The following is a 25,183-nucleotide window of genomic DNA, read 5'->3' on the forward strand; positions in this document are numbered from 1 at the left end:
GACACTCTGCGTTCGTCAGAAGCGCGCTTGTTGCGCTTCGTACTCGGATCGAAGAGTGCGTTAAGTTCTCAAATTAAGTTAATAAACTTTCACATTATAAACTTTAGTTCAATGGTTTATGCATTTAAAAACAAAGAAAAGAAAAACACTGCATGACGACCTTCATGTATTTAGGAGGCATCTAATGCATTATTTATAGGCTATATTTAATATAATCGGTTTAAAAGGTGGCGTCCAATTAAATGTTTCGTAAATGTTAACGTTTTTAGTGCACTTTTGAATAAAATACAATTCAAGTGTATTAATTTCAAATGAAACAAAAGTTTAAATAAAAAAATATATCCATATGTGGCTTACAATATACTTTTTCTTCCTTTATTTTATTATTTTCACACGATATAATGCTACAAACATATATTTTTTAATTACACACACACACACACACACATATGTATATATACACACACACACACACGCGCGTTTATAAAAATAAATAAATAAATAAATATCTATATTTAGCTTGCAATGTACTTTTTACATTTTTATATAATATAATTTGATATAGATAGATAGATAGATAGATAGATAGATAGATAGATAGATAGATAGATAGATAGATAGATAGATAGATAGATAGATATTTTAATGGCTGTATCAAAAAATAATTAAAAAATTAAGTATTAAATAATATATTAAGAATTTTCATGATTTTCTTGTAAATATAAAATTCCCAGATATTTTTACCTTTCCCTGAGCGAGGGAGAGAGAGAGAGAGAGAGAGAGAGAGAGAGAGAGAGTGTGTGTGAGAGTGAGAGAGAGAGAGAGAGAGAGAGAGAGAGAGAGAGAGAGAGAGTGTGTGTGTGAGAGTGAGAGAGAGAGAGAGAGAGAGAGAGAGAGAGAGAGGGAGAGAGGAAACGGATTCCTCTTACGTCACATTTACAATCCTGCAAGGCGTCGCTATCCATGCGGCGTGACGTCACGGTGAGGGGCGGGTCTAGTGAATTAACCTTATTATTACATTCATTCATAGCTCAAGCTCACACTTAAAGCAGGCGGTGGCAAAACGGTGATCAGTAATCCACGTCGTCCATTCATCAGGAAGAGTCGCAGAGGTAAGAATCCAGAATGATTCGGCTCTGTTTTCCCGCAGCTGCTTGAGACTGAATGTGGAGCTCGTACACCGGTTAAGTAGGTGAAAGTGCACGAGCGCACAAGCCTGGGATATTTTTGTCCTTATGGTTTAACACAGATGTTCTATACGAAACACAAGGGGATTCCGGACGGCAACGCAGTTTTTCTTTGAATAAAACATTAATGGATGTCATTTATGATTTTATGTTTATAAATGCATGCATGTGTTTACATTCCGACACTCAAGAGCAGCTGAATGTTGCAGGACGAGGTCAATGGGTGCCGGCTCTGTGGGGCATTGCTGCTGTTATGCGCGCGCAACAACTTTGATTGATTTCAGTTATCGATTGCAATATTATCAGCGAACTTGTCAAAGTGTTTGTCCTCTTGCTGATTTGTTTCGGTGCCAAGTAAGTTTACTATTGAGAATTATTACGAATTACTCAACACAACAAATAGCTTTGCGCGCAGCCGTACGTGTTACATTTAGAGATAATAATAACATATATGTTGTCGCTTTAACTCAGAAATAAATAACCCAACATGTAAAATTCTATAATTATTGACTAGCCCTCATGTTGACCCACACAAAAGGAGATATTATGCAGAATGACAGCAGTCACCATTCACTTTCATTTTAAGGGAGAAAAAAATGCAATAAAAGTGAATGCAATTTCCTAAACTGTGGCTAACATCTCATTTTGTGTTCTACAGAATAAAATTAGTATTACAGTGTTTGAATAGCATTAGTGTGAGTAAATGAATAATATTTTTTTTCATATTTTGGGGAGCTGTCCCTTTAATTTACTAGTTCTCGTCGAACAGGGCCTATGCAAATGAGTATACAAACATGTGGTCCTTTTCCTACTGTATGATCAAATAACTCAGTACACATGGAAGAATATTTAATACTAGCGTATTAAAGCATATTGCCATGTGAGCCATAATGGCGTTGAGCATCGCGTGTATGATCATCATCACAGTCGCGCGTGACCTTTCGCCTAGTTTCCACCGCACCGGTCACGTGACCACACTGCCTCCTTACACAACTTTGACCCCTTAGTAGTATTCTTTATTAGATATGCGCTAGATGATCAAAGTGTCACTGTCATAAACAATTAATTACAATATTATTATTATATTGTTGTATTTATGTGCCTAAAGTAGAAAACAGCAAGACAGTCTGAAGTCGTAAACTGTAATATATTATTTACTTATGATAATAATAATTTACATTACATTATGTAATTACATTATTCTTATATACATATATTTTTTAAATAATATTGCAAAGACATTTGAAATAGCTTGCTGAACAGTTTGTTTGTTTATTGCGTATTTAAATAGAAACGTTTGAATCATGGCTTTTCACATTTGCCTTCTGGAAGAGTCTCTCATCTGCCATTGGTTGAACAAACCGATAGTCCCGCCCCCAAATTCAGGTCGAGTTCATGCTTCTGTTCTGCTGGTCAGGATGTTAAGAGATGTGTGTGGTTGTGGTGCAACTGAATCTCTGTAGTTTCATAATTGGTTTCAGATGGCGTAGTTTGCCATTCGTTTCCATGCTTTTTAAAAAGAGTACTTACTATGGAAATAATATAATTTAAAAGAAACACTTAATTGCTAGTGCTAATAAAAATGTATGATAGTTTAAATGTACATGAAATAAAATGATCTGAACTTTAGAGTGTTTATGTATTTATTTTAAATTTTTTTAAATATGCTTCTTCATATATCATGGCAGTAGTGGCCTAATGGTTAAAGAGTCAGACTTGTTGCCAGACTTGGGCCTATTGGCTGAATGTGCAGTAACTTTTTGAGGCATTACTTAGACAAAAGGAGATAACTTTGAACTAGTCTTTTATAATGCTTTACACTGCAGCCTTCTTTTAGATGAGTTTCTACACCATCAAGTCATTCTTGAGGGTCCGCAACCTGGGTGACAGTTTACCACTTTCCAGACAAAGTAAAATCTTTTGAGTGAATTCAAAAGTGATAGTCAGTGCTTTGGGATAATTGAGGTGTAGTGCATAAGTCCAAAGATTAGCAAGAAGGCATTGCCAATTCTGGGGAGGCTGACCACGGCCTCACTTTCAATGACAGAGATTCTCACAGGGTGGTAGTGAACTGGAGAAGAGATGGGACTGCTTTGCAACATGCCCCAATTTGCAATTTATTCGCTGAAAATGATACAGATGCTGAGAAAGTTCATAATATGTTGCAACTTAAATGTAAAAATGCAACAATAACTCCTGTTTTAGTGCAACATTTTTTTTAGTGACGCATAATGTTGGCATAACAATGCCATTTATGCAAGTAGGCTGTAAGCCCTCTCACTGTCACAGTCCTGCTCATTCACAGTTCTTACTTTTAGATCATGGCTTGCATATTTATTGAAGTTTCTAATTGACCGTTCGCAAAGACCCTCCCCCTTTATTTACTGTTGTCCGACACAGTGAAATATACATAGCGGAGCAGAGAGGACACTGACAACATGCTGACAGACAGGACAGAGCAGGTTACTTTTAAAATGAACTTTAATATTTGGTCATTTTATAAAAAAAACTGTAGAGCCTCAGTTAGGGTGCTTTCACACTAGCATTTTTGGTGCGCACCCGGGGTCGATTGACGACGTCAGAATTCGGTTCGTTTGGATGATGTGAACGCTGTCTTCTGTACTCGGATGCGCACCCGCGAACCGTACCCGAGTCCGCTTAAAAATGGTGGTCTGGGGTACACTTCATGTGAACTCTGGTTCGGTTCGCTGCTAATGTGAATGCAATCGTACCAAATCGCGGGATGTGTTTCACTCACTTTCCTGATGAGCGTGACTGACGCGCTGCAAGCAGAGAGCTGTACATCTCATTTATGTTCGTCTTCAACGTTCTTTAGAGCATTTTCAGTAAATTCGTAAGACAGACGCAAGTGCCGTTATGTACCGAAGCTTTATCAACAAAACGAACAGTTCAAAAACGTAATACATAAAAGTGCAGAGAGTAATGTTATGCATTTGCCGCCTTCTCCTGCGCTGTCGTTACCAAGCAACGGGGTAAACATGCCTTTTCAGATGAGTGTGAAGGTATATATATGCTCTCTGAGACAAACACAACAGCAAATGTATAAAATAAGTAAAAGTGAATAAATATTAACACTAAAAACTTACAATAAGTCCATTGATGCTGCCTCCCGCCACCCGCGTACAAACTGTTCTTCTGGTTATTTTAATTCTTTTTTGTTTTTTTGCACAGAGTGGTTAGGATAGCAGTCAGCGTAGTATGTGCAATGCATTAGCGCCACAAAAAGGAAGACCATGTTACACCAACTTGAAATAATTAAATGAGTAGAACTTTTTCTAAAACTTTGAGTGTACACTACTTAATCTTTCCTGTGAGGGTTAGGGTTAGGGGTAGGGTTGGTGTAGGGCCATAGAATATACAGTTTGAACGGTATAAAAACCATTACACCTGTGGGATGAACCCACTATTTGTGTGTGTGTGTGTGTGTGTGTGTGTGTGTTCACTACTCATTGCTGTATGTTCACTTGGGTAGCTGAAATGCAGAGAACAAATTATGAGTATGGGACACCATTGACCTCATGTCACATCACGTCACTTTCACATATGTATAGTAGTTTTTTATATTTACTTCTATTGCCATTGAAATATGGTGAACACGTGCTGCTGAATGTCCTAATTTGCACTAAAATATGTTATAATGTATAATATATAATTCAATCTTCTGTCATGTATTAAAAATTCTTTGTTATCACACATTTGTAATAATTGTATAATGTAGTCATTCAAAATATAGTCTCTTTAAGTGTAATATTACTAATTAAAGCAATAATTCTGTACTTTAGTATTGTAGTCAACACATCAATGCAAGTGTACTTCTTTAGAGCATTATAAAAGAGGATTCAAAATAATGATTTAAAATGTACTTTAAAACTTTTGATTTGACACTTTTTAAAAGTGTACTTAAGTGTGTAAAGAAACATATTCAATAAAGTGGACTCTCTTCAAGTGCACTTAGTGGCCTTTTGTTAAATGTAATCTGCATTATATGGTTTGTAAGTAAAATATACAGTATATAGCGTATAATATATGACCTATATATATATATATATATATATATATATATATATATATATATATATATATATATATATATATATATATATATATATGTTAAAAGTGTATATTCTTTTTCACAAGGGTATTCTATTCTATTTCAGTTATCTCCCGTTATATTAAATATAGTGCATTGTTTAAACTATCATGTTATGATTGCTCCAAAAAGTCAGAGATCATTGTGACCTGTCAAACATCCATGCAGCTCTATTTGTTTACATCACAACACAAGTGCTTGTGAAAGAGTCACAGAGGTCGTGAATAAAGCACTTTCTGTAATCCGCTCTGTTATATCATAAAGTTAAATGCTTGAGGTCACACTGAACGGCAGAGCAAACGCGATAACATTACAGCTAATGTTTTATTACAACAACATATTTTAAAAAACATGGCTTTGTGTTATGTAATACGATGTTTGTTCATGTACTTTTTTTTTTTTTTTTTAAGAAATAGTTCACCCAAAAATTAATATTTGCAGAGAATGTGCTCTCATACGGTAAAATTGTGGTCCAGGGGCACCTAAATCACACTAAAAGGGCACTTTAACATTGGCAATAAAAGGGGCACGTGTGCACGCCACTGATTTAAGATGTAGATGAGTTTGTTTCTTCATCAAAACAGATTTGGAGTAATTTATCATTGCATCAGTTGTTCACTAGTGGATCCTCTTTAGTGAATGGGTGCCATCAGAATGAGAGTCCAAAAAGCTGATTAAAACATCATAGTAATCCACAGCACTCCAGTCCATCAAGTAATGTCTTGTGAAGTGAAAAACTGCAAGTTTGAAAGAAACAAATCCATCATTAAGAGGCTTTTAAATTAAGCTTTTTAAGAGGCTGTCCTCTCACATCAAAATCCACCGCCATATTTGTTTAGAACTATTTTTGGACTGATTTCACCTGTAACATATTTCTCTCCTGATTCAGACGAGACCGAAGATAGCGTTGTTAATTTATGGTACGTAACATATTTGTAATATATTTTTGTTAGAAGCGCTGGTTTGAAGGTAAGGATTTATCTCTTACAAACACGCAGCTTTTCATTTCATAAGACATTAACTGATGGACTGGAGTCCTGTGGATTATTGTGATGTTTTAATCAGTTGTTCGGACTCTCATTCTGACGGCACCCATTCACTGCAGAGCATCCACTGGTAATGCTACATTTCTCCAAATGGGATGAAGAAACAAACTCATCTATATCTTGGATGGTCTGAGGGGAAGTACATTTTTTGGGTGAACTATTCCTTCAATTCATGTTACTTTTTCAAATCAACTTTCATCATCTGATATCATTTGTAATGAAAATGTTGTATTAAAATAAAATACATATATATATATTTAAATGCAATCTAGAAGCATTATCAGTAGTTATTTTATGTTGTTTATGTTATCATAGAAACCATTTATAAAGTTCCAGCACACTCCTCAGCATTGTGAGTCATGTATTTGATCTACGCTGATTATGACTCTTGTGTAACTGCCATCTTACTCTTCTCTGTCACAGTGTGAGTGTACAGTCAGCATGGCAGAAGCACATCAGGCGGTGGCCTTCCAGTTCACCGTCACTCCTGATGGCATCGACCTGCACCTCTGTCATGAGGCCCTGCGCCAGGTCTACCTCTCTGGCCTCCACTCCTGGAAGAAGAGGTTCATCAGGTTCAAGGTGACCTCACAACTGTCCTCCTAATGATTCAATACATTATCAGTAACATATCAATGTTTCATTGATATTTTCAGGATCGTTCATTCTCTGGAAATGACTGCAAAGTCCATTTTAATAAAAGTTTATTAGAATATCAACTCTTATGAATTCTAAGTAAAAAGCTTTGCATCTATTCTATTCTATTCTATTCTGTTCTGTTCTGTTCTGTTCTGTTCATAATGTGATATTATGTTGTGTTTCTGTAGAATGGTGTCATGACTGGGGTTTATCCTGGAAGCCCCTCAGGGCTGCTGGTTGTTTTGGTGGGTTACATGTCCACAACCAAATATGCCAAAATAGACCCCTCCCTTGGGATGTTCACTAAACTGTCTAAACACCTACCAATCAGGTAAATACCAAAAAACGGCCACCTGTTTGTCGTTAGTTATTAGCAAGTTATTAGGATATGTTTGGAAGATAAAAACGACAAAATGCCATTCTTCTGTAGTGAAAATGATTATAATTTAATGTGACAATCCTGTTAATATGAAAATTAAAGCAGTCTGAAATGCAGAGTCTCATGAAAACACAAAGGTCTGATTCTTTGCTTTGTAGGTTTAACTACAGTTTTTTTTTGTTAAAAATTATAGCTTTCTAAAGTCAAAAGACATTCAAACACAAAGGTCTGATTCTTTGTTTTGTAGTTTAACTAGTAAATGTCTTGTTTATAGTTAGTTTTGTGTTTGTTTTGTTGTTTTCGTAACTCTGCTTTGTACCTGTAGTACGAAACTTTAAAGAAAAAAAGCTCAAGAATCATATTTTTCTGTTTGTAGTTCTTTTAATCTTTTATCTTCAAAACAGATTACATTGTTATAAAATAAATGTTTATCACACGCTGTTAAGGTGCGGTCACACTAGCCTTTGAACGTGCGAAATTATTTCGGACGCCGCTGTGAATATGGGCGAGAGCAAGATATAACGGTTTCCCCTCAGTTATCACAACATGGATTAATCTGTGCTTGTACTGTGTCTTTTGCGACGGCGTCGAAAGCGTCTTATTATATTGTACTCTCTGTCTCTCTCTCTTTATAAATATATACACACTTAACAATTAAAAATTATAGAGCGTGTCCTCATTCAAATGTGCCATCTGTTCCTGTTTCCATTGACACTGCGAACCATGCGGCTTCTTTTTTTATTATCTTTTAAATATTTATTATATAAAATAGGATGCTGCGCTATGGCTAAAATTAGCACTTCCTTTATTTTTTTATTTCTGTACAGAGAGGTCACGTAGAATCGATCATCTATTGGTCACACAACTTCACGTGATGCGAATTCGCAGGTCAGAGTTCACCAAACTTGAACTTTCGAACGCATTTAATAATTAAAAAATGATGAGTAAATTATTAAACACTATTATTTTAAGTATTATTTTAATAATATATTTACCATGTCTGTCATTTAAAAACGAAGAATCTTATACTATTTGAACTATTTTAGTTGATATTATCATAAAGTACTGAAAAAACAGCAAACAAACGAATAACTACAGTGTTTTTGAAAGTTCCCTGCAGTTAATTGCTCACCTAATAGCTGTGTTTCCCTGCAGTAAGTACGTAACAGAAGAAGGGCAGTGTATTGCTGGTGGTGTGCTGATTGGGACCGGATTGTGGATTGCTGTGACTTTCGTTTCGAGGAGCGTCCTCAAGTACTTGCTGTCCTGGCACGGCTGGATGTTCAATCGACATGGATCTTTTTCCTTAAAAACAAAGATTTGGTTGGTGTGTGGCCCTGATGGAGAATTGATCACTTAAAGGAATAATAAATAACCCAAACATTATGCAACTTTTGGATTTTTGTAGTCCATATGACCCAGAGTTTTCACTTTAAGGTGCACTTTACCTTTAACACTCCCAGTGCTGTAAATATTTCACTACATAATATTCAGAGAGAGTCCAAAGTCTAATAAGTTTGTTTTATAACACAATTTCAGCACTGCTGTAGTCATTAATTTTGGAGTTATCTCTGCGTCATTGTGTCAGGTTTTGATATACAGCTGTTCACAAGAACTGGTCTGGTTTTATAATTGGAAGATTCATGCTTGTCTCATGTTTGACTCTTGACCAAATTTTAACGCTGTCCACACAGGTGTTGGTGAAGTTATTTTCGGGGCCAAAGCCAATGCTGTACAGCTTCCAGAGTTCAATTCCACGGTTACCAGTGCCACCTATAAAAGACACTGTTAGAAGAGTAAGTCAAGCTTCTTCAAACAATTATCAAAAATATTAGTTCAAATATGACTGAATTTTCAGTGCACTTCTTTTTTCTATCTATGTATCTATCTATGTTTCTATCTATGTATCTATCTATGTATCTATCTATCTATCTATCTATCTATCTATCTATCTATCTATCTATCTATATCTATATATATATATATATATATATATATATATATATATATATATATATATATATATATATATACATATTTACACATTTTATTTTTTTCAGTACCTTGAGTCAGCTCGTCCTCTGATGGACGATGAACAGTACAAGCGTATGGAGGGGTTGGCAAAGGACTTTGAGAAGAACTTGGGCCCCAAACTGCAATGGTACCTGAAACTCAAATCCTGGTGGGCCTCCAATTATGTAAGTTCGCTCTTTTCTCAACTGTTCAAAATCATTTTCAACAACTTTTCCTGAGGGATTTTTGAATATATATATATTCTTTTAATAATGTGCAGTTTTATCATATCTCATTATAAAAATGCCTCTGGACCTTTTTGAAGTTTTTCTTTCTTTCAAAATAGCATGATGGTTCTTAAATAATCAACCTTAAGTTACTTTTATTTGAGATTTATGTCATACCTTGGATTATGGATATTTAACTTTGTTCTACTATCATCCTCCTAGGTCAGCGACTGGTGGGAGGAGTATATTTACCTCAGAGGTCGAGGACCAATCATGGTCAACAGCAACTACTATGCAATGGCAAGAATGATATGCAATGGTTTATCTGGATTTTGCTAAAGTAAAAAAAGAAAAGAAAATCATGATGGTGAAATTTAATCAAAATACAAAATTAACTATCTTAGATTAATTAGGCTTTGCTCAATCTTCACCTTGGTCACGACACCAATTTGTGTGGTGTAAAAATTGACAAATTTATATTAAGTCTTACTTGTAGCACAAAATATTTTTTTATAAATGTAACATCCGGGTCATGGCACCAATTTTTGAGTTGTAGAAATGAACAAATTGACATTAGGTTTTGCTTGTATCACAAACTATTTTTATAAATCTAACATCCGGGTCACGGCACCAAGTTTTGAGTTGTAGAAATGAACAAATTGACATTAGGTTTTGCTTGTAGCACAAACTATTTTTATAAATCTAACATCCAGGTCACGGCACCAAGTTTTGAGTTGTAGAAATGAACAAATTGACATTAGGTTTTGCTTGTAGCACAAACTATTTTTATAAATCTAACATCCGGGTCACGGCACCAAGTTTTGAGTTGTAGAAATGAACAAACTGACATTAGGTTTTGCTTGTAGCACAAACTATTTTTATAAATCTAACATCCGGCACATGGTGGTGTAGAAATTAACAAATTCATATTAAGTTTTGCTGGTAGCACAAACTATTTTTTTAAATCTAACATCCAGGTCACAGCACTAGTTTTTGTAGTGTAGAAAATAACAAATTCATATTAAGTTTTGCTTGTAGAGCAAACAATTTTTCTAAAACTAGCACAAACTAGAAATCTACCAACTGGGTTATGGCAACAATTTTTGGAAAGTTGCTTTAACTCATTTAACTCCAGGTGGTTTGTATAATAAATTCATAGCACTGTTCAATGGCAGCATCTCAGGAGAGTCACTTTCTCTGTGTTTATCAGGACTTCCTCTATGTGATCCCCACTACACATCAAGCCGCCCGTGCTGGTAATTCCATCCACGCCATCATGATGTACAGAAGAAAACTGGACAGAGCGCAGATCAAACCAGTGAGTTTAAGTTTAGATAGATAGAAGATAAGTTTACTCAGTAGAGTCTGTAACACAAACATTCATCAATATTGTCTAAACTGAATGCAATCTTTTTAACCTTCATTCTATACAAGAATAATAAATTTGTTTCAAGATTCAATAACAACAACAACAACCTTAATAGTAGCCAAAATAACTCAAATGACAGCTTTCTGTGAGACCCCAAAAAAACTTTAAAATCTTATTCACCCTTGTGTGATTGACGTTAAATGAAATTACTTCTATATGTGCAGCATCATGCAAAATATCTCCTTGTGTGTTGCACAAGATAAAGTCATAGAGCAGGGATCCTCAAATCTGGCCCACAAGATCCACTTTCCTTCAGAGTTAATAGCTCTAACCATTATCATACACACGTAAGCATGCTAATCAATGTCTTCAGGATCATTAGAAAATCACAATGAGTAAATGGTAATGAATTTTACTTTTGGGTGAGCTATTATCTTTAGTGTAATTATTAATGTTTCATAGGTCAGGGTCAGTGGAGGTTAACTACTACTCTAACTTCAGAAGAAACATTAACTTTTATTATCACATAGTGTTTGACCTAATTGAAGCAAACGAAGAGGCATGTGCTTATTTAGATTCTTGCTTTTATTTACAGATACATTTTATGCAATTATTTGACCATGTAGTAATGTCTACTTGTATAGCAAATTATATATTATAAAATATATAATATATTATGTTTATGTATAAACATACACTACCATTCTACCAATTTAACCATGTTAAATTGACTTCTTGTCATACCATGCCTCTCTTTAACCACCTAAACTCTGTGTGCATGACTATAAAAGCATCCCCCTCATAAACAACCTTGTGTTTTGTTCCTCGCTCCCGGACGTGTCTGTGTTGCTGTGTGCTCTCACTCACCACATGCACAGTTATACTTGCTGGAGAAGCGAGTGCCGCTGTGCTCGGCACAGTGGGAGCGGATGTTTAACACGTCCCGCATTCCCGGGCTGGAGACAGGTAAGAGGAGGGGCTTGTCCATCCCGAGAGGAGGGGCTTGTCCGCACCCCTTCATCAGCTCCAGCAGCGGCCTCCTCAGCCTCAGGACAACAGCACAGCAGACAAGACAACACTAGAGCTTATTGACTTCCAGTGGTCCACTGATGAGCTGATTTCTAGAGAGCAGGGTGGTGCAATTTAATAATAGCAGCTGAGACCAAATCTCTCTAAGACAGCTCTTGGTTATGATTGTTAACCAATACCTATAATAGTGATACATCAATATATCAGCTAATTATAGAAATAGGTAAATAGTTGAAAAATCCTAATAATTAATTATGTATTATTATAAAATGTATTAATTATTAATTATTATTATTATTATTATTATTATTATTATATTAATCACATAATATAATTGTATTATATATATATATATATATATATATATATATATATATATATATATATATATATATATATATATATATATATTGCTTTATTGGCATGAATGTACAATATTGCCATAGCTTAGTGTACATATATAGAAAAAAATTAAATAATAACAATAATAAATAATAACAATAATAATAATTAAATGAACATCACAGTAATGGAACTGATTATTATAACATCTTAGAATATTAAATTCTCTCTCTCTCTCTCTCTCTCTCTCTCTCTCTCTCTCTCTCTCTCTCTCGAACATTTCTGGATTCCTTCTCCTTTTAATAATACCAATAATATTGATACACCAATATATCGGGCAGTTATAAAAATAGGTAGATAGTTAAAAATAATAAATAGTTACAAATAATTAAAGACATAAAAATTCATTATAGTGGTCGACCGATATGTGTTTTTTTGACAGCCGATGCCGATATCTTGGAAAGCAGAGGGGGTCGATAGCCGACATAATTATAAAAAAATATTATTATTAATATTTAAAACAAAAGTGTAAAAGAAACATAATTATACTTTAGATTACAGTATTTTTCACAAATAAATAAATATTTTATAAAATTATAATATATTTAAAAAAAAAGTAAATGCTGTGACCTACAGGGCACTCAGTATTCTGGGAAGTTTGTGTGCATTGGGAATCATATTTTCAAATAAAGTACATATAGCGCACAGTGAAAATGACTTATATATGACAGTGGGCAAATGCATAAAGTGATGCGTAATTTGAAATCACATGAGTTTAAAGTTTAAAGCTTTTAATTCACACAGACTGATGGTCATACAGAGTGATCATGCCGGATAAAAATGCCCACTTCACAGGATCTCACAGCTGGATTCGACTGAGTTTGCAAGATTTGTGAAATTAAATCTTCTTTAGTCATTCAAAGATTTGTTTATTAAATTATATAAATAAGTATTTGCTTAATGTTCACAGCGAATGAGAAAGTATTATAATGCTTCACTTTCTATTACTAATAGGCCTAATATAAAAGCAATCATTATAATACTTTCTGTATACATTAATTCCTTTGTTTAACCGTTCTATCTGATTATTAGATTGCGCTCAGACGCTGTCACTCTCAGCGCTGTCAAAATAAAAGTCCCACCTGGAACACATCGCCCAAGCAGAAGAGCTTATCGGCCGATGCCGATAATGAAAAATGCCATATATCGGCTTTCGCGATATATCGGTCAACCACTAATTCATTATAATGATAATCATAATATAAATTTTTACATTATTATTATTATTATTATTTGGTATTGATAATATTTATAGTATATTTTATTGTAATGTATTTATTTTATATTATTATTACTATTATTTGAATCACCCTCATGCCATTTACAACCTGTATGGTTTTCTTTATTTGGATTTTGGCACAGTTTGTTTCTATATAGTTTATTTTTTTATTTTTTTGTAATTCTTATTTTTTTATCATATTACATTATTTCGATTATATAATAAGTAATAATTCATATATATATATATATATATATATATAATATCTACCTTGACATAATCTAAAATAATAGTATTTTGTAAGATAACTGTTGCCTACACTTCTGCAATGTTTTCAATATTGCGTTTGAAATCTTTAAATTGAGCTGTATTTTACTTTTTTCTCTGAGTTGGTCATCAGTCACCTTACACGAATTAGCCTGAAACATTAGAAAACACACATCAGACGACCACTTTCAAATGATCAAATATCAGAATGATCATATATTGTATCTGCCTGACTGTTATATCGGTCACCACTGTTTTTCTGTTTGTTTTTAGAAGATATTACTGTAGGCAGTTTTGTTATTTCACAGCTGTGCTGTTATCCAGAGGCTGGTCACCATGTGAATTAATCTCTCCTGATGATCCTTCGTTCATTCCTTCCACTTTTTCTTTTTTGTTTCCAGTTTTCCATTACTCTGTTTCCCTCTACAGGTCTCTATAGTGGTATTTTGGGTTTCTTCCTTGTTTTTCCTGTTAGTGTTTGACCTTGCGTTCTGCCCCACAGCTCATGGTTTTGAACACTATCCCCATGTGCTCATCTCAGTACGAGCGTATGTTCAACACCAGTCGAGTTCCCGGTGTAGAAACAGGTAGAGCTTCCCTCTCTTGCCTGATTTCACAACCAGTCCACCTTTAGATGCTAGCTAGTGACTGCTGTGGGCCTCACCTGCATGAGGGTTTGTGATTTGGATTTGGCGTTTCTGGGGAAAGCAGATGGCGAGGACTTCGTTTTGTGTGCTTAACTGTTTCATAACTTGATAACCTGTTTGTGTGATTTAATGATTAACCCTTATATCTGAAACAGATGAATGAGGAACAGGAAATAACATGTTTTTACACCCGTCTGGCCGTTTACTAGTGGTGCCAGCCAAAGATGTCTGTTATTTTTATCGCTACTGATTTATAACATACTGTAATAAATTCAAGAGGTTATAAGAGCTGAATTTATTCCAGTTTAGTAGCTAACAAATATACTTTATTTAATGACTTAATCTACAGCATTACTATTTTGAAAATTAATGTGATACAATATTGTTTTCATAATAATAATAGGCTAAAACAGTAGAAATATGTGGTATTTAGGGTCTTTTAATTTTATTGTAGGGTCTTTATTACTGAATTAAAATATAGATAAAATAATTATAATAACTAAGTGCAAGTATACAATTAATGCAGAAAACCAAAAACAATATAATTATAATAAGTACTTATATTAATATAACTGTACAAGAACTAATTAAGTTAACAATAATAATAAAAACTTTAAATGCAGGTATTCTATTAATGCAATAATGAAATAATATTAATGCAATAATGCAATAATATTAATGCAATAATAATAATAATGATAGTTTTAGTGATGATAATGATGATGACAATGATGATTAATATTGAACTAATTTAAAGTGCATGTATACTATCAATGCAGAAAAACGAAAACAATAAAATACATATAATAATCAAAACAGCAGCAGTAATAAATATAAAAATAATTTTCTATTAAAGATGATGATTAAAATGATTGAACACAAAAAATACTTAGCACTATACTAATCAATAATGATAATAATAAATAATAATATATAATCAGTGCACTTAAAAGTAAAAATAATAATAATAACAACAGTTATTATTATTATTATTATTATTATTATTATTATGTAATATGTGTGTGTGTGTGTGTGTGTGTGTGTACTTAAACAAATCCAGTGTAGAAAAACAAGTCTGTGTTTGGTCTTTCTTCTCATCTACTTTTCCCTTTTCACCTCACCTTTTGCTTTTCTCATCATCGTCTACTGACTGCCATTAATCCTCTAACCCTTGACAAAATCAGCCAAAATATAACACATTGTACCTAATTTAAACTGCACAAATAATTATTGGATGAACTACAGAGTAATGTTACTTTGTTTGTTTTCATGCACACTGACACACCTCCATCCTCTCGTCCGTATTCTTCATCAGACGTCCTCCAGCACATGAACGAGAGCAAACACATCGCTGTGTATCACAAGGGACGCTTTTACAAGGTCTGGATGTTTTATGACGGACGGCTGCTGTTGCCTCGAGAAATTGAGCAGCAGATTGAAAGGATCTTGGCGGACAAATCCGAACCTCAGCCAGGAGAGGAGCTGCTGGCCGCTTTGACAGCAGGCGACAGGTCACTGCTCATTATTATTTGTGTTTTATTTTGAATTACCGTATTTTTCGGACTATAATTCGCAGTTTTCTTCATAGTTTGGCTGGTCCTGCGACTTATAGTCAGGTGCGACTTATTTATCAAAATTAATTTGACACCGAGAGAAATGAACCAAGAGAAAACATTACCGTCTACAGCCGCGAGAGGGCGCTCTATGCTGCTCAGTTCTCCTGTAGCCTACACTGAAAACATAGAGCGCCCTCTCGAGGCTGTAGACGGTAATGTTTTCTCTTGGTTCTAAATAAATGCGACTTATAGTCCAGTGCGACATATATGTTTTTTTCCTCATCAAGACGTATTTTTGGACTGATGCGACTTATAGTCTGAAAAATATGGTATATGTTTTATTTGTATTTTTTTTTATTAAATTAATTTAATTGTTAATTTGATTTTACAAATATTTGATGGGATAACTTGAAATGTCTGGTAAATAATAATACTAAATTATATTGAAAAATACATAAAATCAGTATTTTAAATATCGTGGTCGACGAGATCGCATTAATAAAGGACTTTCTGTGGCTGCTAAAGCTGTACATTTCAGCTTTCATTCATGAACCAGATGCTGTTTCTTCTCTTTCTGTTCACTTAAATAGGATCAAATCCCATTAAAGAACACGCAAAGAGCCAAGTGATTTTATCTCTGCTTTTGTTTCTCATTACCCAGAGTTCCCTGGGCCAAAGCCCGCTCACAGTTCTTCAGTCAAGGGAAGAACAAGCAGTCTCTAGATGCCGTGGAGAAAGCAGCTTTCTTTGTTACTCTGGATGACACTGAACAGCGTTATGATCCAGAGAATTCGGTGCGGTCGCTGGACAGCTATGGCAAATCTCTGCTCCATGGAAAATGCTATGACAGGTGACTACCATCTCACTTGGTTATAATTAAATTGGATTGTAAAAATCACTTATTGTGCAACATAATACATTTCTGTTCATTAACTGTTCTGTTCAAAAGTTTGGGGTCAGTAAGATTTCTTTAAATTAATTATTACTAATAGATGATTTATACATATTAATTTATTTAGCAAGGACTCAATTGATTGCATTGTTACATTATTTCAAATAAATGCTTTTCTCTGGAAGTTTCTATTTATGAAAGAATCCTGAAAAAATGTATCACATTTTTCGTTAAAATATTAAGCAGCAAAAACTGCTTTCAACATTGATAATAATAAGAAATGACACTGAAGAGTGGAGTAATGATGCTGAAAATTCAGCTGTGCATCACAGGAATAAATTATATTTGAACATATTACAGTAGAAAACAGTTAAATTGTAATAATATTGCACAATATTACTGTTTAACTGTATTTTTAAATAAATTTATCCTTGATGAACAGTACATTACATTTAAATTTAGTCATTTAGCAGATGCTTTTATTCAAATAACACAGTGGCTGTAACAAGTCAAAAGAATAGAAAAAGATCAGAGAATGCTGGTGTTAGAGGGTCATTTTTATAATAAAGAAAAAGAAAACAAAAAGATGGAATAGAGAAAGCTACAGTTGGAGGCTTTTTTTTTAAAGAAAATGTAGTAAGAATAATAATAGAATAGAGAGGGCCAAGTGTAGATTGAAGAGATCCGAGCAGTTCTGTCTTGGCAAGGTTGAGCTGAAGGTGATGGTCCATCAACCAGCAAGAAATATCTGTTAGACAAGCTGCGATGCAAGCAGCTATCGTCAGATCATCAGAATTGAATGAGAGGTAGACTTCAGTGTCATCAGCAAAGCAGTGATATGAAAAGCCATGTTTCTGAATGACACAACCAAGTGATGTCATGTAGACAGAGAAGAGAAGTGGTCCTAGAACTGAACCCTGAGGCACCCCACTAGTTAGATGTTGTGACTTGGACACCTCACTCCTCCATGATATATTGAAGAACCTTTCTGAGAAGTAAGACTCAAACCACTCAAGTGGTCAAAAGCAGCAGGAAGATCCAGCAAGATAAGCACTGAAGATTTGGATTCCACTCTTGCCAGTCTTAGGGCTTCAGCAAATGAGATCAAGGCAGTCTCGGTCGAATGTTCATTTCTGGAGCCAGACTGGTTGCTGTCCATGAGGTATTCCTGTGAGCAAATGGCAGATAAGAGCATATGAGACTTATTAAAAAAAAAAAAAAAAAAAAAAAATATATATATATATATATATATATATATATATATATATATATATATATATATATATATATATATTAGTGCTGTCAAAATTAGCGCGTTAACGCATTCGATTAATTTGAAATATTTAACGCGTTAAAATAAAATAACGCAATTAACGCGGTTGCAGTTTTTTTTATTTCCAGTTGTGGCCTATGTGTGTTCAACGTGCAAAGAAATATGGATAAGACCAAGGAAGGACATTTAGACGGAAAGTTTCAGTATAAAACTCTGCCGGATTACTCTTCAGTCTGCCACAAGAAACAGCAACATTAAAATCATGAACTCAAATGTCATTGTTTAAAAAAAAAACAATGACTGTAACAGTGCGTAAATCAGACCTTTCTGTAACGCTAACGTTAATAAGCTTAAACGAAATAATTGTGTAGCGGAGTATTTTTTGTACACAGTGCCGCGAACTGTCAATCACTGCTGTACGCGTGCATCACTGTCCTCCTCGCAGCTGCAGCAACTTGCGCTCTCTCTCTCTTCATCAAGCTTTAAAACAAAAAGGGGACAAAAAGATCATATTGTCTTTGTGCATAGGCTATAGATTAATTAGATAAATGAATATCTAAATTTGTGCCTTGCCGTCTACGGTATTATTTTAGAACTTAGAAAAAAGATGCTGCAGCCAATGAACAGCCAGCGGGGGCTGCAGGACGACTCAACCTCCGCAGACAGTTTTTAATGTTTATCAGACAATAAATACTCAAGATTTTGCTTTAGTATAACTCACAACGAGTTTCACACACCTTCTCCGGCCACGTTGAGTTGTTGACACTTAACAGTGGGAAAAGCGACACATGCGCTGTTCACTTGTATAACTTAAGGGTGAATGGGTAATGTAGTTTCTGCTCTGGGTGGGATGAATTAGGAAGCTTGCATTGTGAAGGGCGCTCTGAAAATCGGCAGTGCAGGTAAAAGATTAAAACCTCTATTAAAACAGATGTCCAAATGAGCGTACAGGTACGCTACAAGCACGTTCTGGGCGCACGGAGAGGTGGCTGTACGCTCAAGAGCTATATTTGGAAGTGGCGGTACTGAGTACTGGTGCATACTGGCCCACTTAAAGCACTGGCAATGACTATACTTTGGAATTTTTTTGCAGTCCACTTAGAATTCAACATGGAAATAATTTTTGTTTTTCATTGGCATTGATTGTTTTGAAATTCAAATGGTACTTACATGCCTGTGTTTTTATTTCTGTAATAAATATGGCTTTCAAGCCAACAGTTAATTTGGAGGATATTGATGGTTTATTGCAGGTATGTTGTTTACATGAGAAAATCTGTGTTACAAGTTAAACAAAAATTCCAATAAACAATCATATTTTGAATTTAAATATTTTGAATTTAAATTTAAATGTTTTGAGTTTACATTATTTACATTTTACATTTACATATCCAAAAATTTTCAGTCTTTTAATTGCGATTAATCGCGATTAATCGCGATTAATTTTTAAAAATTGTGCGATTAATTAGTTAATTTTTTTTAATCGATTGACAGCACTAATATATATATATATATATCTTACAGACCCCAAATTTTTGAATAGTAGTATATGTTTGAAGTTTTTTTTTTTTCACTTTATCGTGTGTGTGTGTGTGTGTTTTTTTTTTTTTGTCTACAGGTGGTTTGACAAGTCTTTCAATCTGATTGTGTTCAAGAACGGCACTATGGGCTTGAATGCAGAACACTCCTGGGCTGATGCACCCATCGTTGGCCATTTATGGGAGGTGAATACTGTAAATCAATTAAGTATTGAAATACATGAGCTGTTTTGGCAAGACGGAAAATTCCTATTTTACAAAATATTTTTTTTTATATATATATATAATGGCAATGCTCAATATCTGAGTCACTTATGTTATTTATTTATTTATTTATTTATTTATAGGTATAAGTATACAAATTAGCCCAGAATAGTAATATGAACTTGGTGTGCTGCCTATAGGGGGCACAATAAACTTCTTATACGACCTTAAAAATACATTTCACCTAAAAATGGACATCGTGTGATCAGTTCCTCACAATCCTGTTGTTCCAAACCTATGTGAGTTTTGTTCTTCTGTCGAACATATATTTTGAAAAATGTTCGTAACCAAACAGTTGATGGTAGATATTGACTTCCATAGTATTGAAAAAATACAAATACATGCTACCGTCAACAGTTAGATTATAGATTTATTTCAAGTCTTCTCATGTCAGAGTATAGCTTTGTGTGAAAATCTGACAAATCTCAGCTCATCACAAAACAGTAATATTGTTAAATATTTCTAACATTATTAATGTCTTTCCTGTCACTAAATTTTGATCAATTCATCCCTACTGAACAAAATTCTTACAGAAAAGGTAGTATATGTCATGTGATATTTGAACTGTTTTTGTTTGTATTATGGCAGCATGTCTTGTCATCGGATCCAGTGAGACTGGGCTATACTGAGGACGGACACTGCAAAGGAAACCCCCATCCAAACATGCCGGGACCCCAGAGACTGCAGTGGGACATCCCAGAGGAGGTCAGTTCAAATGTTTACTGTGCATTTAAACAAGCTGTACTTTCATCCACCCTATAATTTCATATAATTTCATGCACAGTGCCAGGCGGTGATCCACGCTTCTCTGAAAGTGGCCAAAGCTCTGGCGGACGATGTGGACATGCACATCATCCCCTTCAACGACTTCGGCAAAGGCCTGATCAAGAGATGCAAGACAAGTCCCGATGGCTTCATTCAGATCGCCCTCCAGCTGGCGCACTTCAGGGTACGAGCGATTCTTCAGCCATTCTTTGGATTTTTCCACAGGCTGCTGTGTAATATGTTCACATTTTCCTCTTCTAGGACAAAGGCAAGTTCTGCCTGACGTACGAAGCCTCCATGACGCGTCTGTTCAGAGAGGGCCGCACCGAGACCGTGCGCTCCTGCACCACTCAGACCTGTGATTTTGTCCATGCCATGATGAATGACAAAGCAACGGTGGGATTGACTTTAATGGCCAGCTAAGTTTCAACGGGTTTGCTAATTGCTGCTAATTCCACCATGTTTTTTTTTTTTTTTCCCCTCAGAGAGAAGAGAAGCTGAAGCTTTTGAAAGTGGCGGCAGAAAAGCATCAGGACTTATACAGACTGGCCATGACGGGAAAGGGCATCGACCGCCATCTTTTCTGCCTCTACCTGGTGTCAAAGTACCTCGGGGAAGATTCGGCTTTCCTCAAAGAGGTGTGAGATGCGCCACAAGCTAAAATGCAGTCCATTTCCCAGATTCGTCACATTTCATAGCAATACGTTGGGTGTGTTGTAGGTGTTGTCCGAGCCCTGGAGGTTGTCCACCAGTCAGACCCCTCTCCAGCAGGTCGATCTGTTTGATTTGAAGCGGCATCCAGAATACGTCACCAGCGGAGGTGGATTTGGACCTGTGAGTTCATCATTTTGTTTCTAACACTCTGTCCTACCTCGACATGATTCAGGGAAATCTCAAATCTTGGTTTACAGTGTTGTCAAAGTTTTGGGTGGCATGATTAATTGGTCTCTCTCACCAAGGCTGCATTTATTGGATCAACAATACAGTAAAAACAGTAACACTTTTCAATATTAGTACAGTCTAAAGTAACTGTTTTGTATGTTAACATTTATTTTATGTCTGTGATACGAAGCTGAATTTTCAGCGTCTTTGATGTCACAATCTTCGGATTAAATGCTCAAGAAACATTTTGTATTATGATACTTGAATGGTAATTTTGATAGAAACTTATAAATTATAAAAAATACATTATAATGTGTTATTATAGATTATGGTTAATCCATCCTTTTTGAATAAAATTATTAAATTCTTTGTCACTTACTTTACCCAACTTTTGAATATACTCTATATAGGCAGAATTTTCGGTTTCGTTTTTTTTTTTTTTTTTTTTTTTTTTTACATGGTTTAATAAGTTTAACACAACAGTTTAACATAGTTAAAGTTTTTTTTGTTTTGTTTTGGGGTTTTTTGAGGATATGTGACCAATATGTGTGTTGTTTAGGTTGCTGATGATGGTTATGGTGTATCATATATTATTCTCGGAGAAGATCTCATCAACTTTCATATATCCAGCAAACACTCCAGCCCAGAGACGGTGAGTTCGCTTTATTACATCTCAAATAAAATATAAAATACGATAAAAAAATAAAATAAAATAATAATAATAATAAATAAATAAATAATATATATATATATATATATATATATTATACAATTAATAATTTAAAATAAAGTAGTTTTTGAATGTTTTTTTTAAAGAAATTAATTATTCAGCATCCAATTAATTCAGCTAGGATTCATTCAATTGGTCAAAAGTGACATTATAAAGTCATTTATAATGTTGTAATATTTTAAAACATATTAAAATAGAGAAGTTACTTTAAATTTATATATATATATTACTGACTTATTTCAGAAAAAAAAAATATATAACTTTTGAATGGTATTGTATATTCATATTCAGTATATATATAATTAAAATATTTGATAATATGATATAATAATTAAATATAATTTATTTGTAATAATTCTGTACATATGTCAAATCAAAATGTTCTCTTTTTCTTGTGATTTATAGGACTCTCACCGCTTTGGATGTAACATCAGGCAGGCAATGTTGGATATGCTGGATGTTTTCCAGCTTGACAACAAAGCTAACAACAAGTGATCTGTCTCTTCCTGTTTTCTCACTTTCTCAAGGCAAATCGTTTTAATATATTTTCAACAGAGGGCTGATGCTCTTTAGGCATTTACAGAGTAATTGTTGGTTTTAATTCAAATTCAAAGAATGGTAATTCAAACAGGATGGAGGTTGGTATTTGGGCATTTGATGAAATTGCATTGTTTGGAGTGTAAAGGAGAAGACGTACTTTGTGATTTGGGAATTATATGACTGTATGACTTTTTTGGGGGGTTGGGGGGGTGTGTATTCATCCACTGTTGCCTTAATCTCTAGCGAATGTGAACGGGCTAGAAATGTTCTTCAGAAGATCCTGGAAAACCTGCTGCCGATTTGTGCTGCTGTACATTCAGACTTTCATTTTTCTACACATGACTCAGACATGACTCAGACTCAGGTTTTCAACTAATTTACTGTATTCACTTTATTGTGACTTGAATTGTTTCTGAAGTAACACCGTGGCAGGACACAGGGGAAGTTATCCAGGGAGGACAAGCCAAATATTTCAAACATATAGGGCAATGGTGCATATTTTTCTTTCACTTGTGTTTTTGTATTTAAGCATGGTCACAGAATCTCAGCAGAGTGTCAACATTATCATATGTACGTTTTTTATTTGTTTTTTTAATGGACTCATGACCGTCACTTAAACAACACTCCAAATACTGTAATAATGTAGCTGTATATTCACACTATGATTATTCATCATTCTGAGTGCACTACCAACTAAGCCAAAAATCATTCATTCGCAGGTATAACGGATAAAAAGGTTTATTTTTCTGTATATGTTGTTTCTCAGTGATAGAAAAGTGTGCTATTTATTTACCAGTTCCTCATCTAACTTTTCTGAAAGTGTGTTAATGGATTCAATATTATAATAATTATTCTTGATTGTAAACATGAATGAAAATGAATACAATTTAAAGAGAAAGTGTCACTTAACTTGATGTGGTGTGCAATCATATTTTCCACAGTGTGTGTTGTGGTGTGATATAGGAGCTGTGTGGCATTGTTACTGTAATTCAAAACACTTTTAAACAAATTAAAAGTTGACTTTTAAGACCGATCTGATCTGTATGCGCCACATTTTAGTTGATTATGGAAAATGGGAAGTGGAAGTATATATTATTTTCCTATATTCTCAAGGTTGAAATGTAGTTTTTCACACTGTGGTGTATTTATGGAATATAGTTATGAAATAAAGCAAATACATATGAATATATCACTATTCAAGTAATAATATGACAAATACGTAAACAAAGCTGTCCAAAACTGCTCCTGGAAGGGCTACTGTTCTACAGATTTTAGTTTCAACCCTTATTAAACACCTGAACCAGCTAATAAAGGTCTTCAGGATTACTACAAACTTCTAGGCAAGTGTGTTGGAGCTGAATTCTGCAGGACAGTGGACTTCCAGGAGCAGGAGTAGACACTCCTGTACTATGGCGTTAAGCTTATGTAACCACTAGATGGCGAAATACACTACTGATGTTAAATAACTGTCTGAAAAATTATAAAGACACTCACATGACACATCTATGAAGTATACTTTACAACGAGGAATTGTCCTAAAACAAAGGTACAATGATCAAAAGCTCAGTGCAACCAAGAACTGTCAGGAATTACTGGAGTAACCATTACGGATAGTACTGAGGAACCTCTGGGGAGCCTACGAAAGGATCCACTGAGACTGAGCTGGCATTGCAAGGAGCTTGGAGATAGGGGAACCACGACAACACCCTATGTATTAGCCTTAACAGGAACCTCTGGCACCAAGACGACCAAGATCTGGCTTTTGGATGGCCATGGATCAACTGAGGTTGGACCTTTGGCTGCTGGGGCCATTACAGGAGTCTCCAAGGTGGTAAGAAGGTGCCTGTGGCAGGGGTCACTGGGCCAGCCATGACCAACAGCACCGGCATTGAGAAACCGGAGAAGCAGAGGTCTTGGACAAGAATATTTCAACCCCTTTGGCAGCAGTGGGTAGCAGTGACGAAGAGAGCTCTGACATTAGGGAGACACAGGTTGAGACAGGAAGTGCTGGCATTCAGAAGGCTGTGGCAGGAACCTCTTGGACTCAGGATGATGCAAACCAAAACAAAAAAGTGGCAACCAAAGGAAGTATGTACAAATGTGTACAAATTCCTCCAAAGGCATTACTGCTAGATGCAAATACTGCTTCCTCAAGCCAAATCACACGATGCTGCATAAAGCTTGCTAGCTCCGCAAAAGTGAGAGGAGGGA

General features: G+C 34.9%; 1 protein-coding gene across 3 annotated transcripts; it reads left to right on the top strand.

The window, feature by feature from the left end:
* The first annotated feature begins 956 nt into the window (after window positions 1-956).
* Window positions 957-24,005, top strand: LOC113067102 (carnitine O-palmitoyltransferase 1, liver isoform-like). Of its 3 annotated transcripts, none has more exons than XM_026239364.1 (19): window positions 957-1,112; window positions 6,768-6,926; window positions 7,172-7,314; window positions 8,518-8,689; window positions 9,057-9,158; window positions 9,423-9,560; window positions 9,825-9,902; window positions 10,813-10,920; window positions 11,850-11,937; window positions 15,851-16,046; window positions 16,753-16,941; window positions 19,872-19,977; window positions 20,644-20,760; window positions 20,840-21,004; window positions 21,082-21,216; window positions 21,306-21,458; window positions 21,541-21,654; window positions 22,262-22,354; window positions 22,838-24,005. In XM_026239364.1, the coding sequence occupies exons 2-19, from the start codon at window positions 6,786-6,788 to the stop codon at window positions 22,925-22,927; spliced, it is 2,328 nt and encodes a 775-aa protein (XP_026095149.1). In that variant the 5' UTR covers window positions 957-1,112; window positions 6,768-6,785; the 3' UTR covers window positions 22,928-24,005. The 3 variants fall into 3 exon arrangements, with proteins under 3 accessions (XP_026095149.1, XP_026095150.1, XP_026095151.1); XM_026239365.1 differs by lacking the exon at window positions 11,850-11,937 and adding an exon at window positions 14,391-14,475; XM_026239366.1 differs by lacking the exons at window positions 957-1,112; window positions 6,768-6,926; window positions 7,172-7,314 and adding an exon at window positions 8,222-8,250.
* Window positions 24,006-25,183: the final 1,178 nt, after the last annotated feature.

The sequence above is a fragment of the Carassius auratus genome, chromosome 50 (genome assembly GCF_003368295.1).
Source record: "Carassius auratus strain Wakin chromosome 50, ASM336829v1, whole genome shotgun sequence".
NCBI classification, from domain to species: domain Eukaryota; kingdom Metazoa; phylum Chordata; class Actinopteri; order Cypriniformes; family Cyprinidae; genus Carassius; species Carassius auratus.

Excerpts from the sequence above, each read along its gene's own strand:
- LOC113067102 (XM_026239364.1), top strand. The coding sequence starts at position 6,786 with ATGGCAGAAGCACATCAGGCGGTGGCCTTCCAGTTCACCGTCACTCCT. Across the intron at positions 20,761-20,839 it reads AGTGGGACATCCCAGAGGAG|TGCCAGGCGGTGATCCACGC; the intron begins GTCAGTTCAAAT and ends TTTCATGCACAG. Across the intron at positions 21,655-22,261 it reads GCGGAGGTGGATTTGGACCT|GTTGCTGATGATGGTTATGG; the intron begins GTGAGTTCATCA and ends TGTGTTGTTTAG.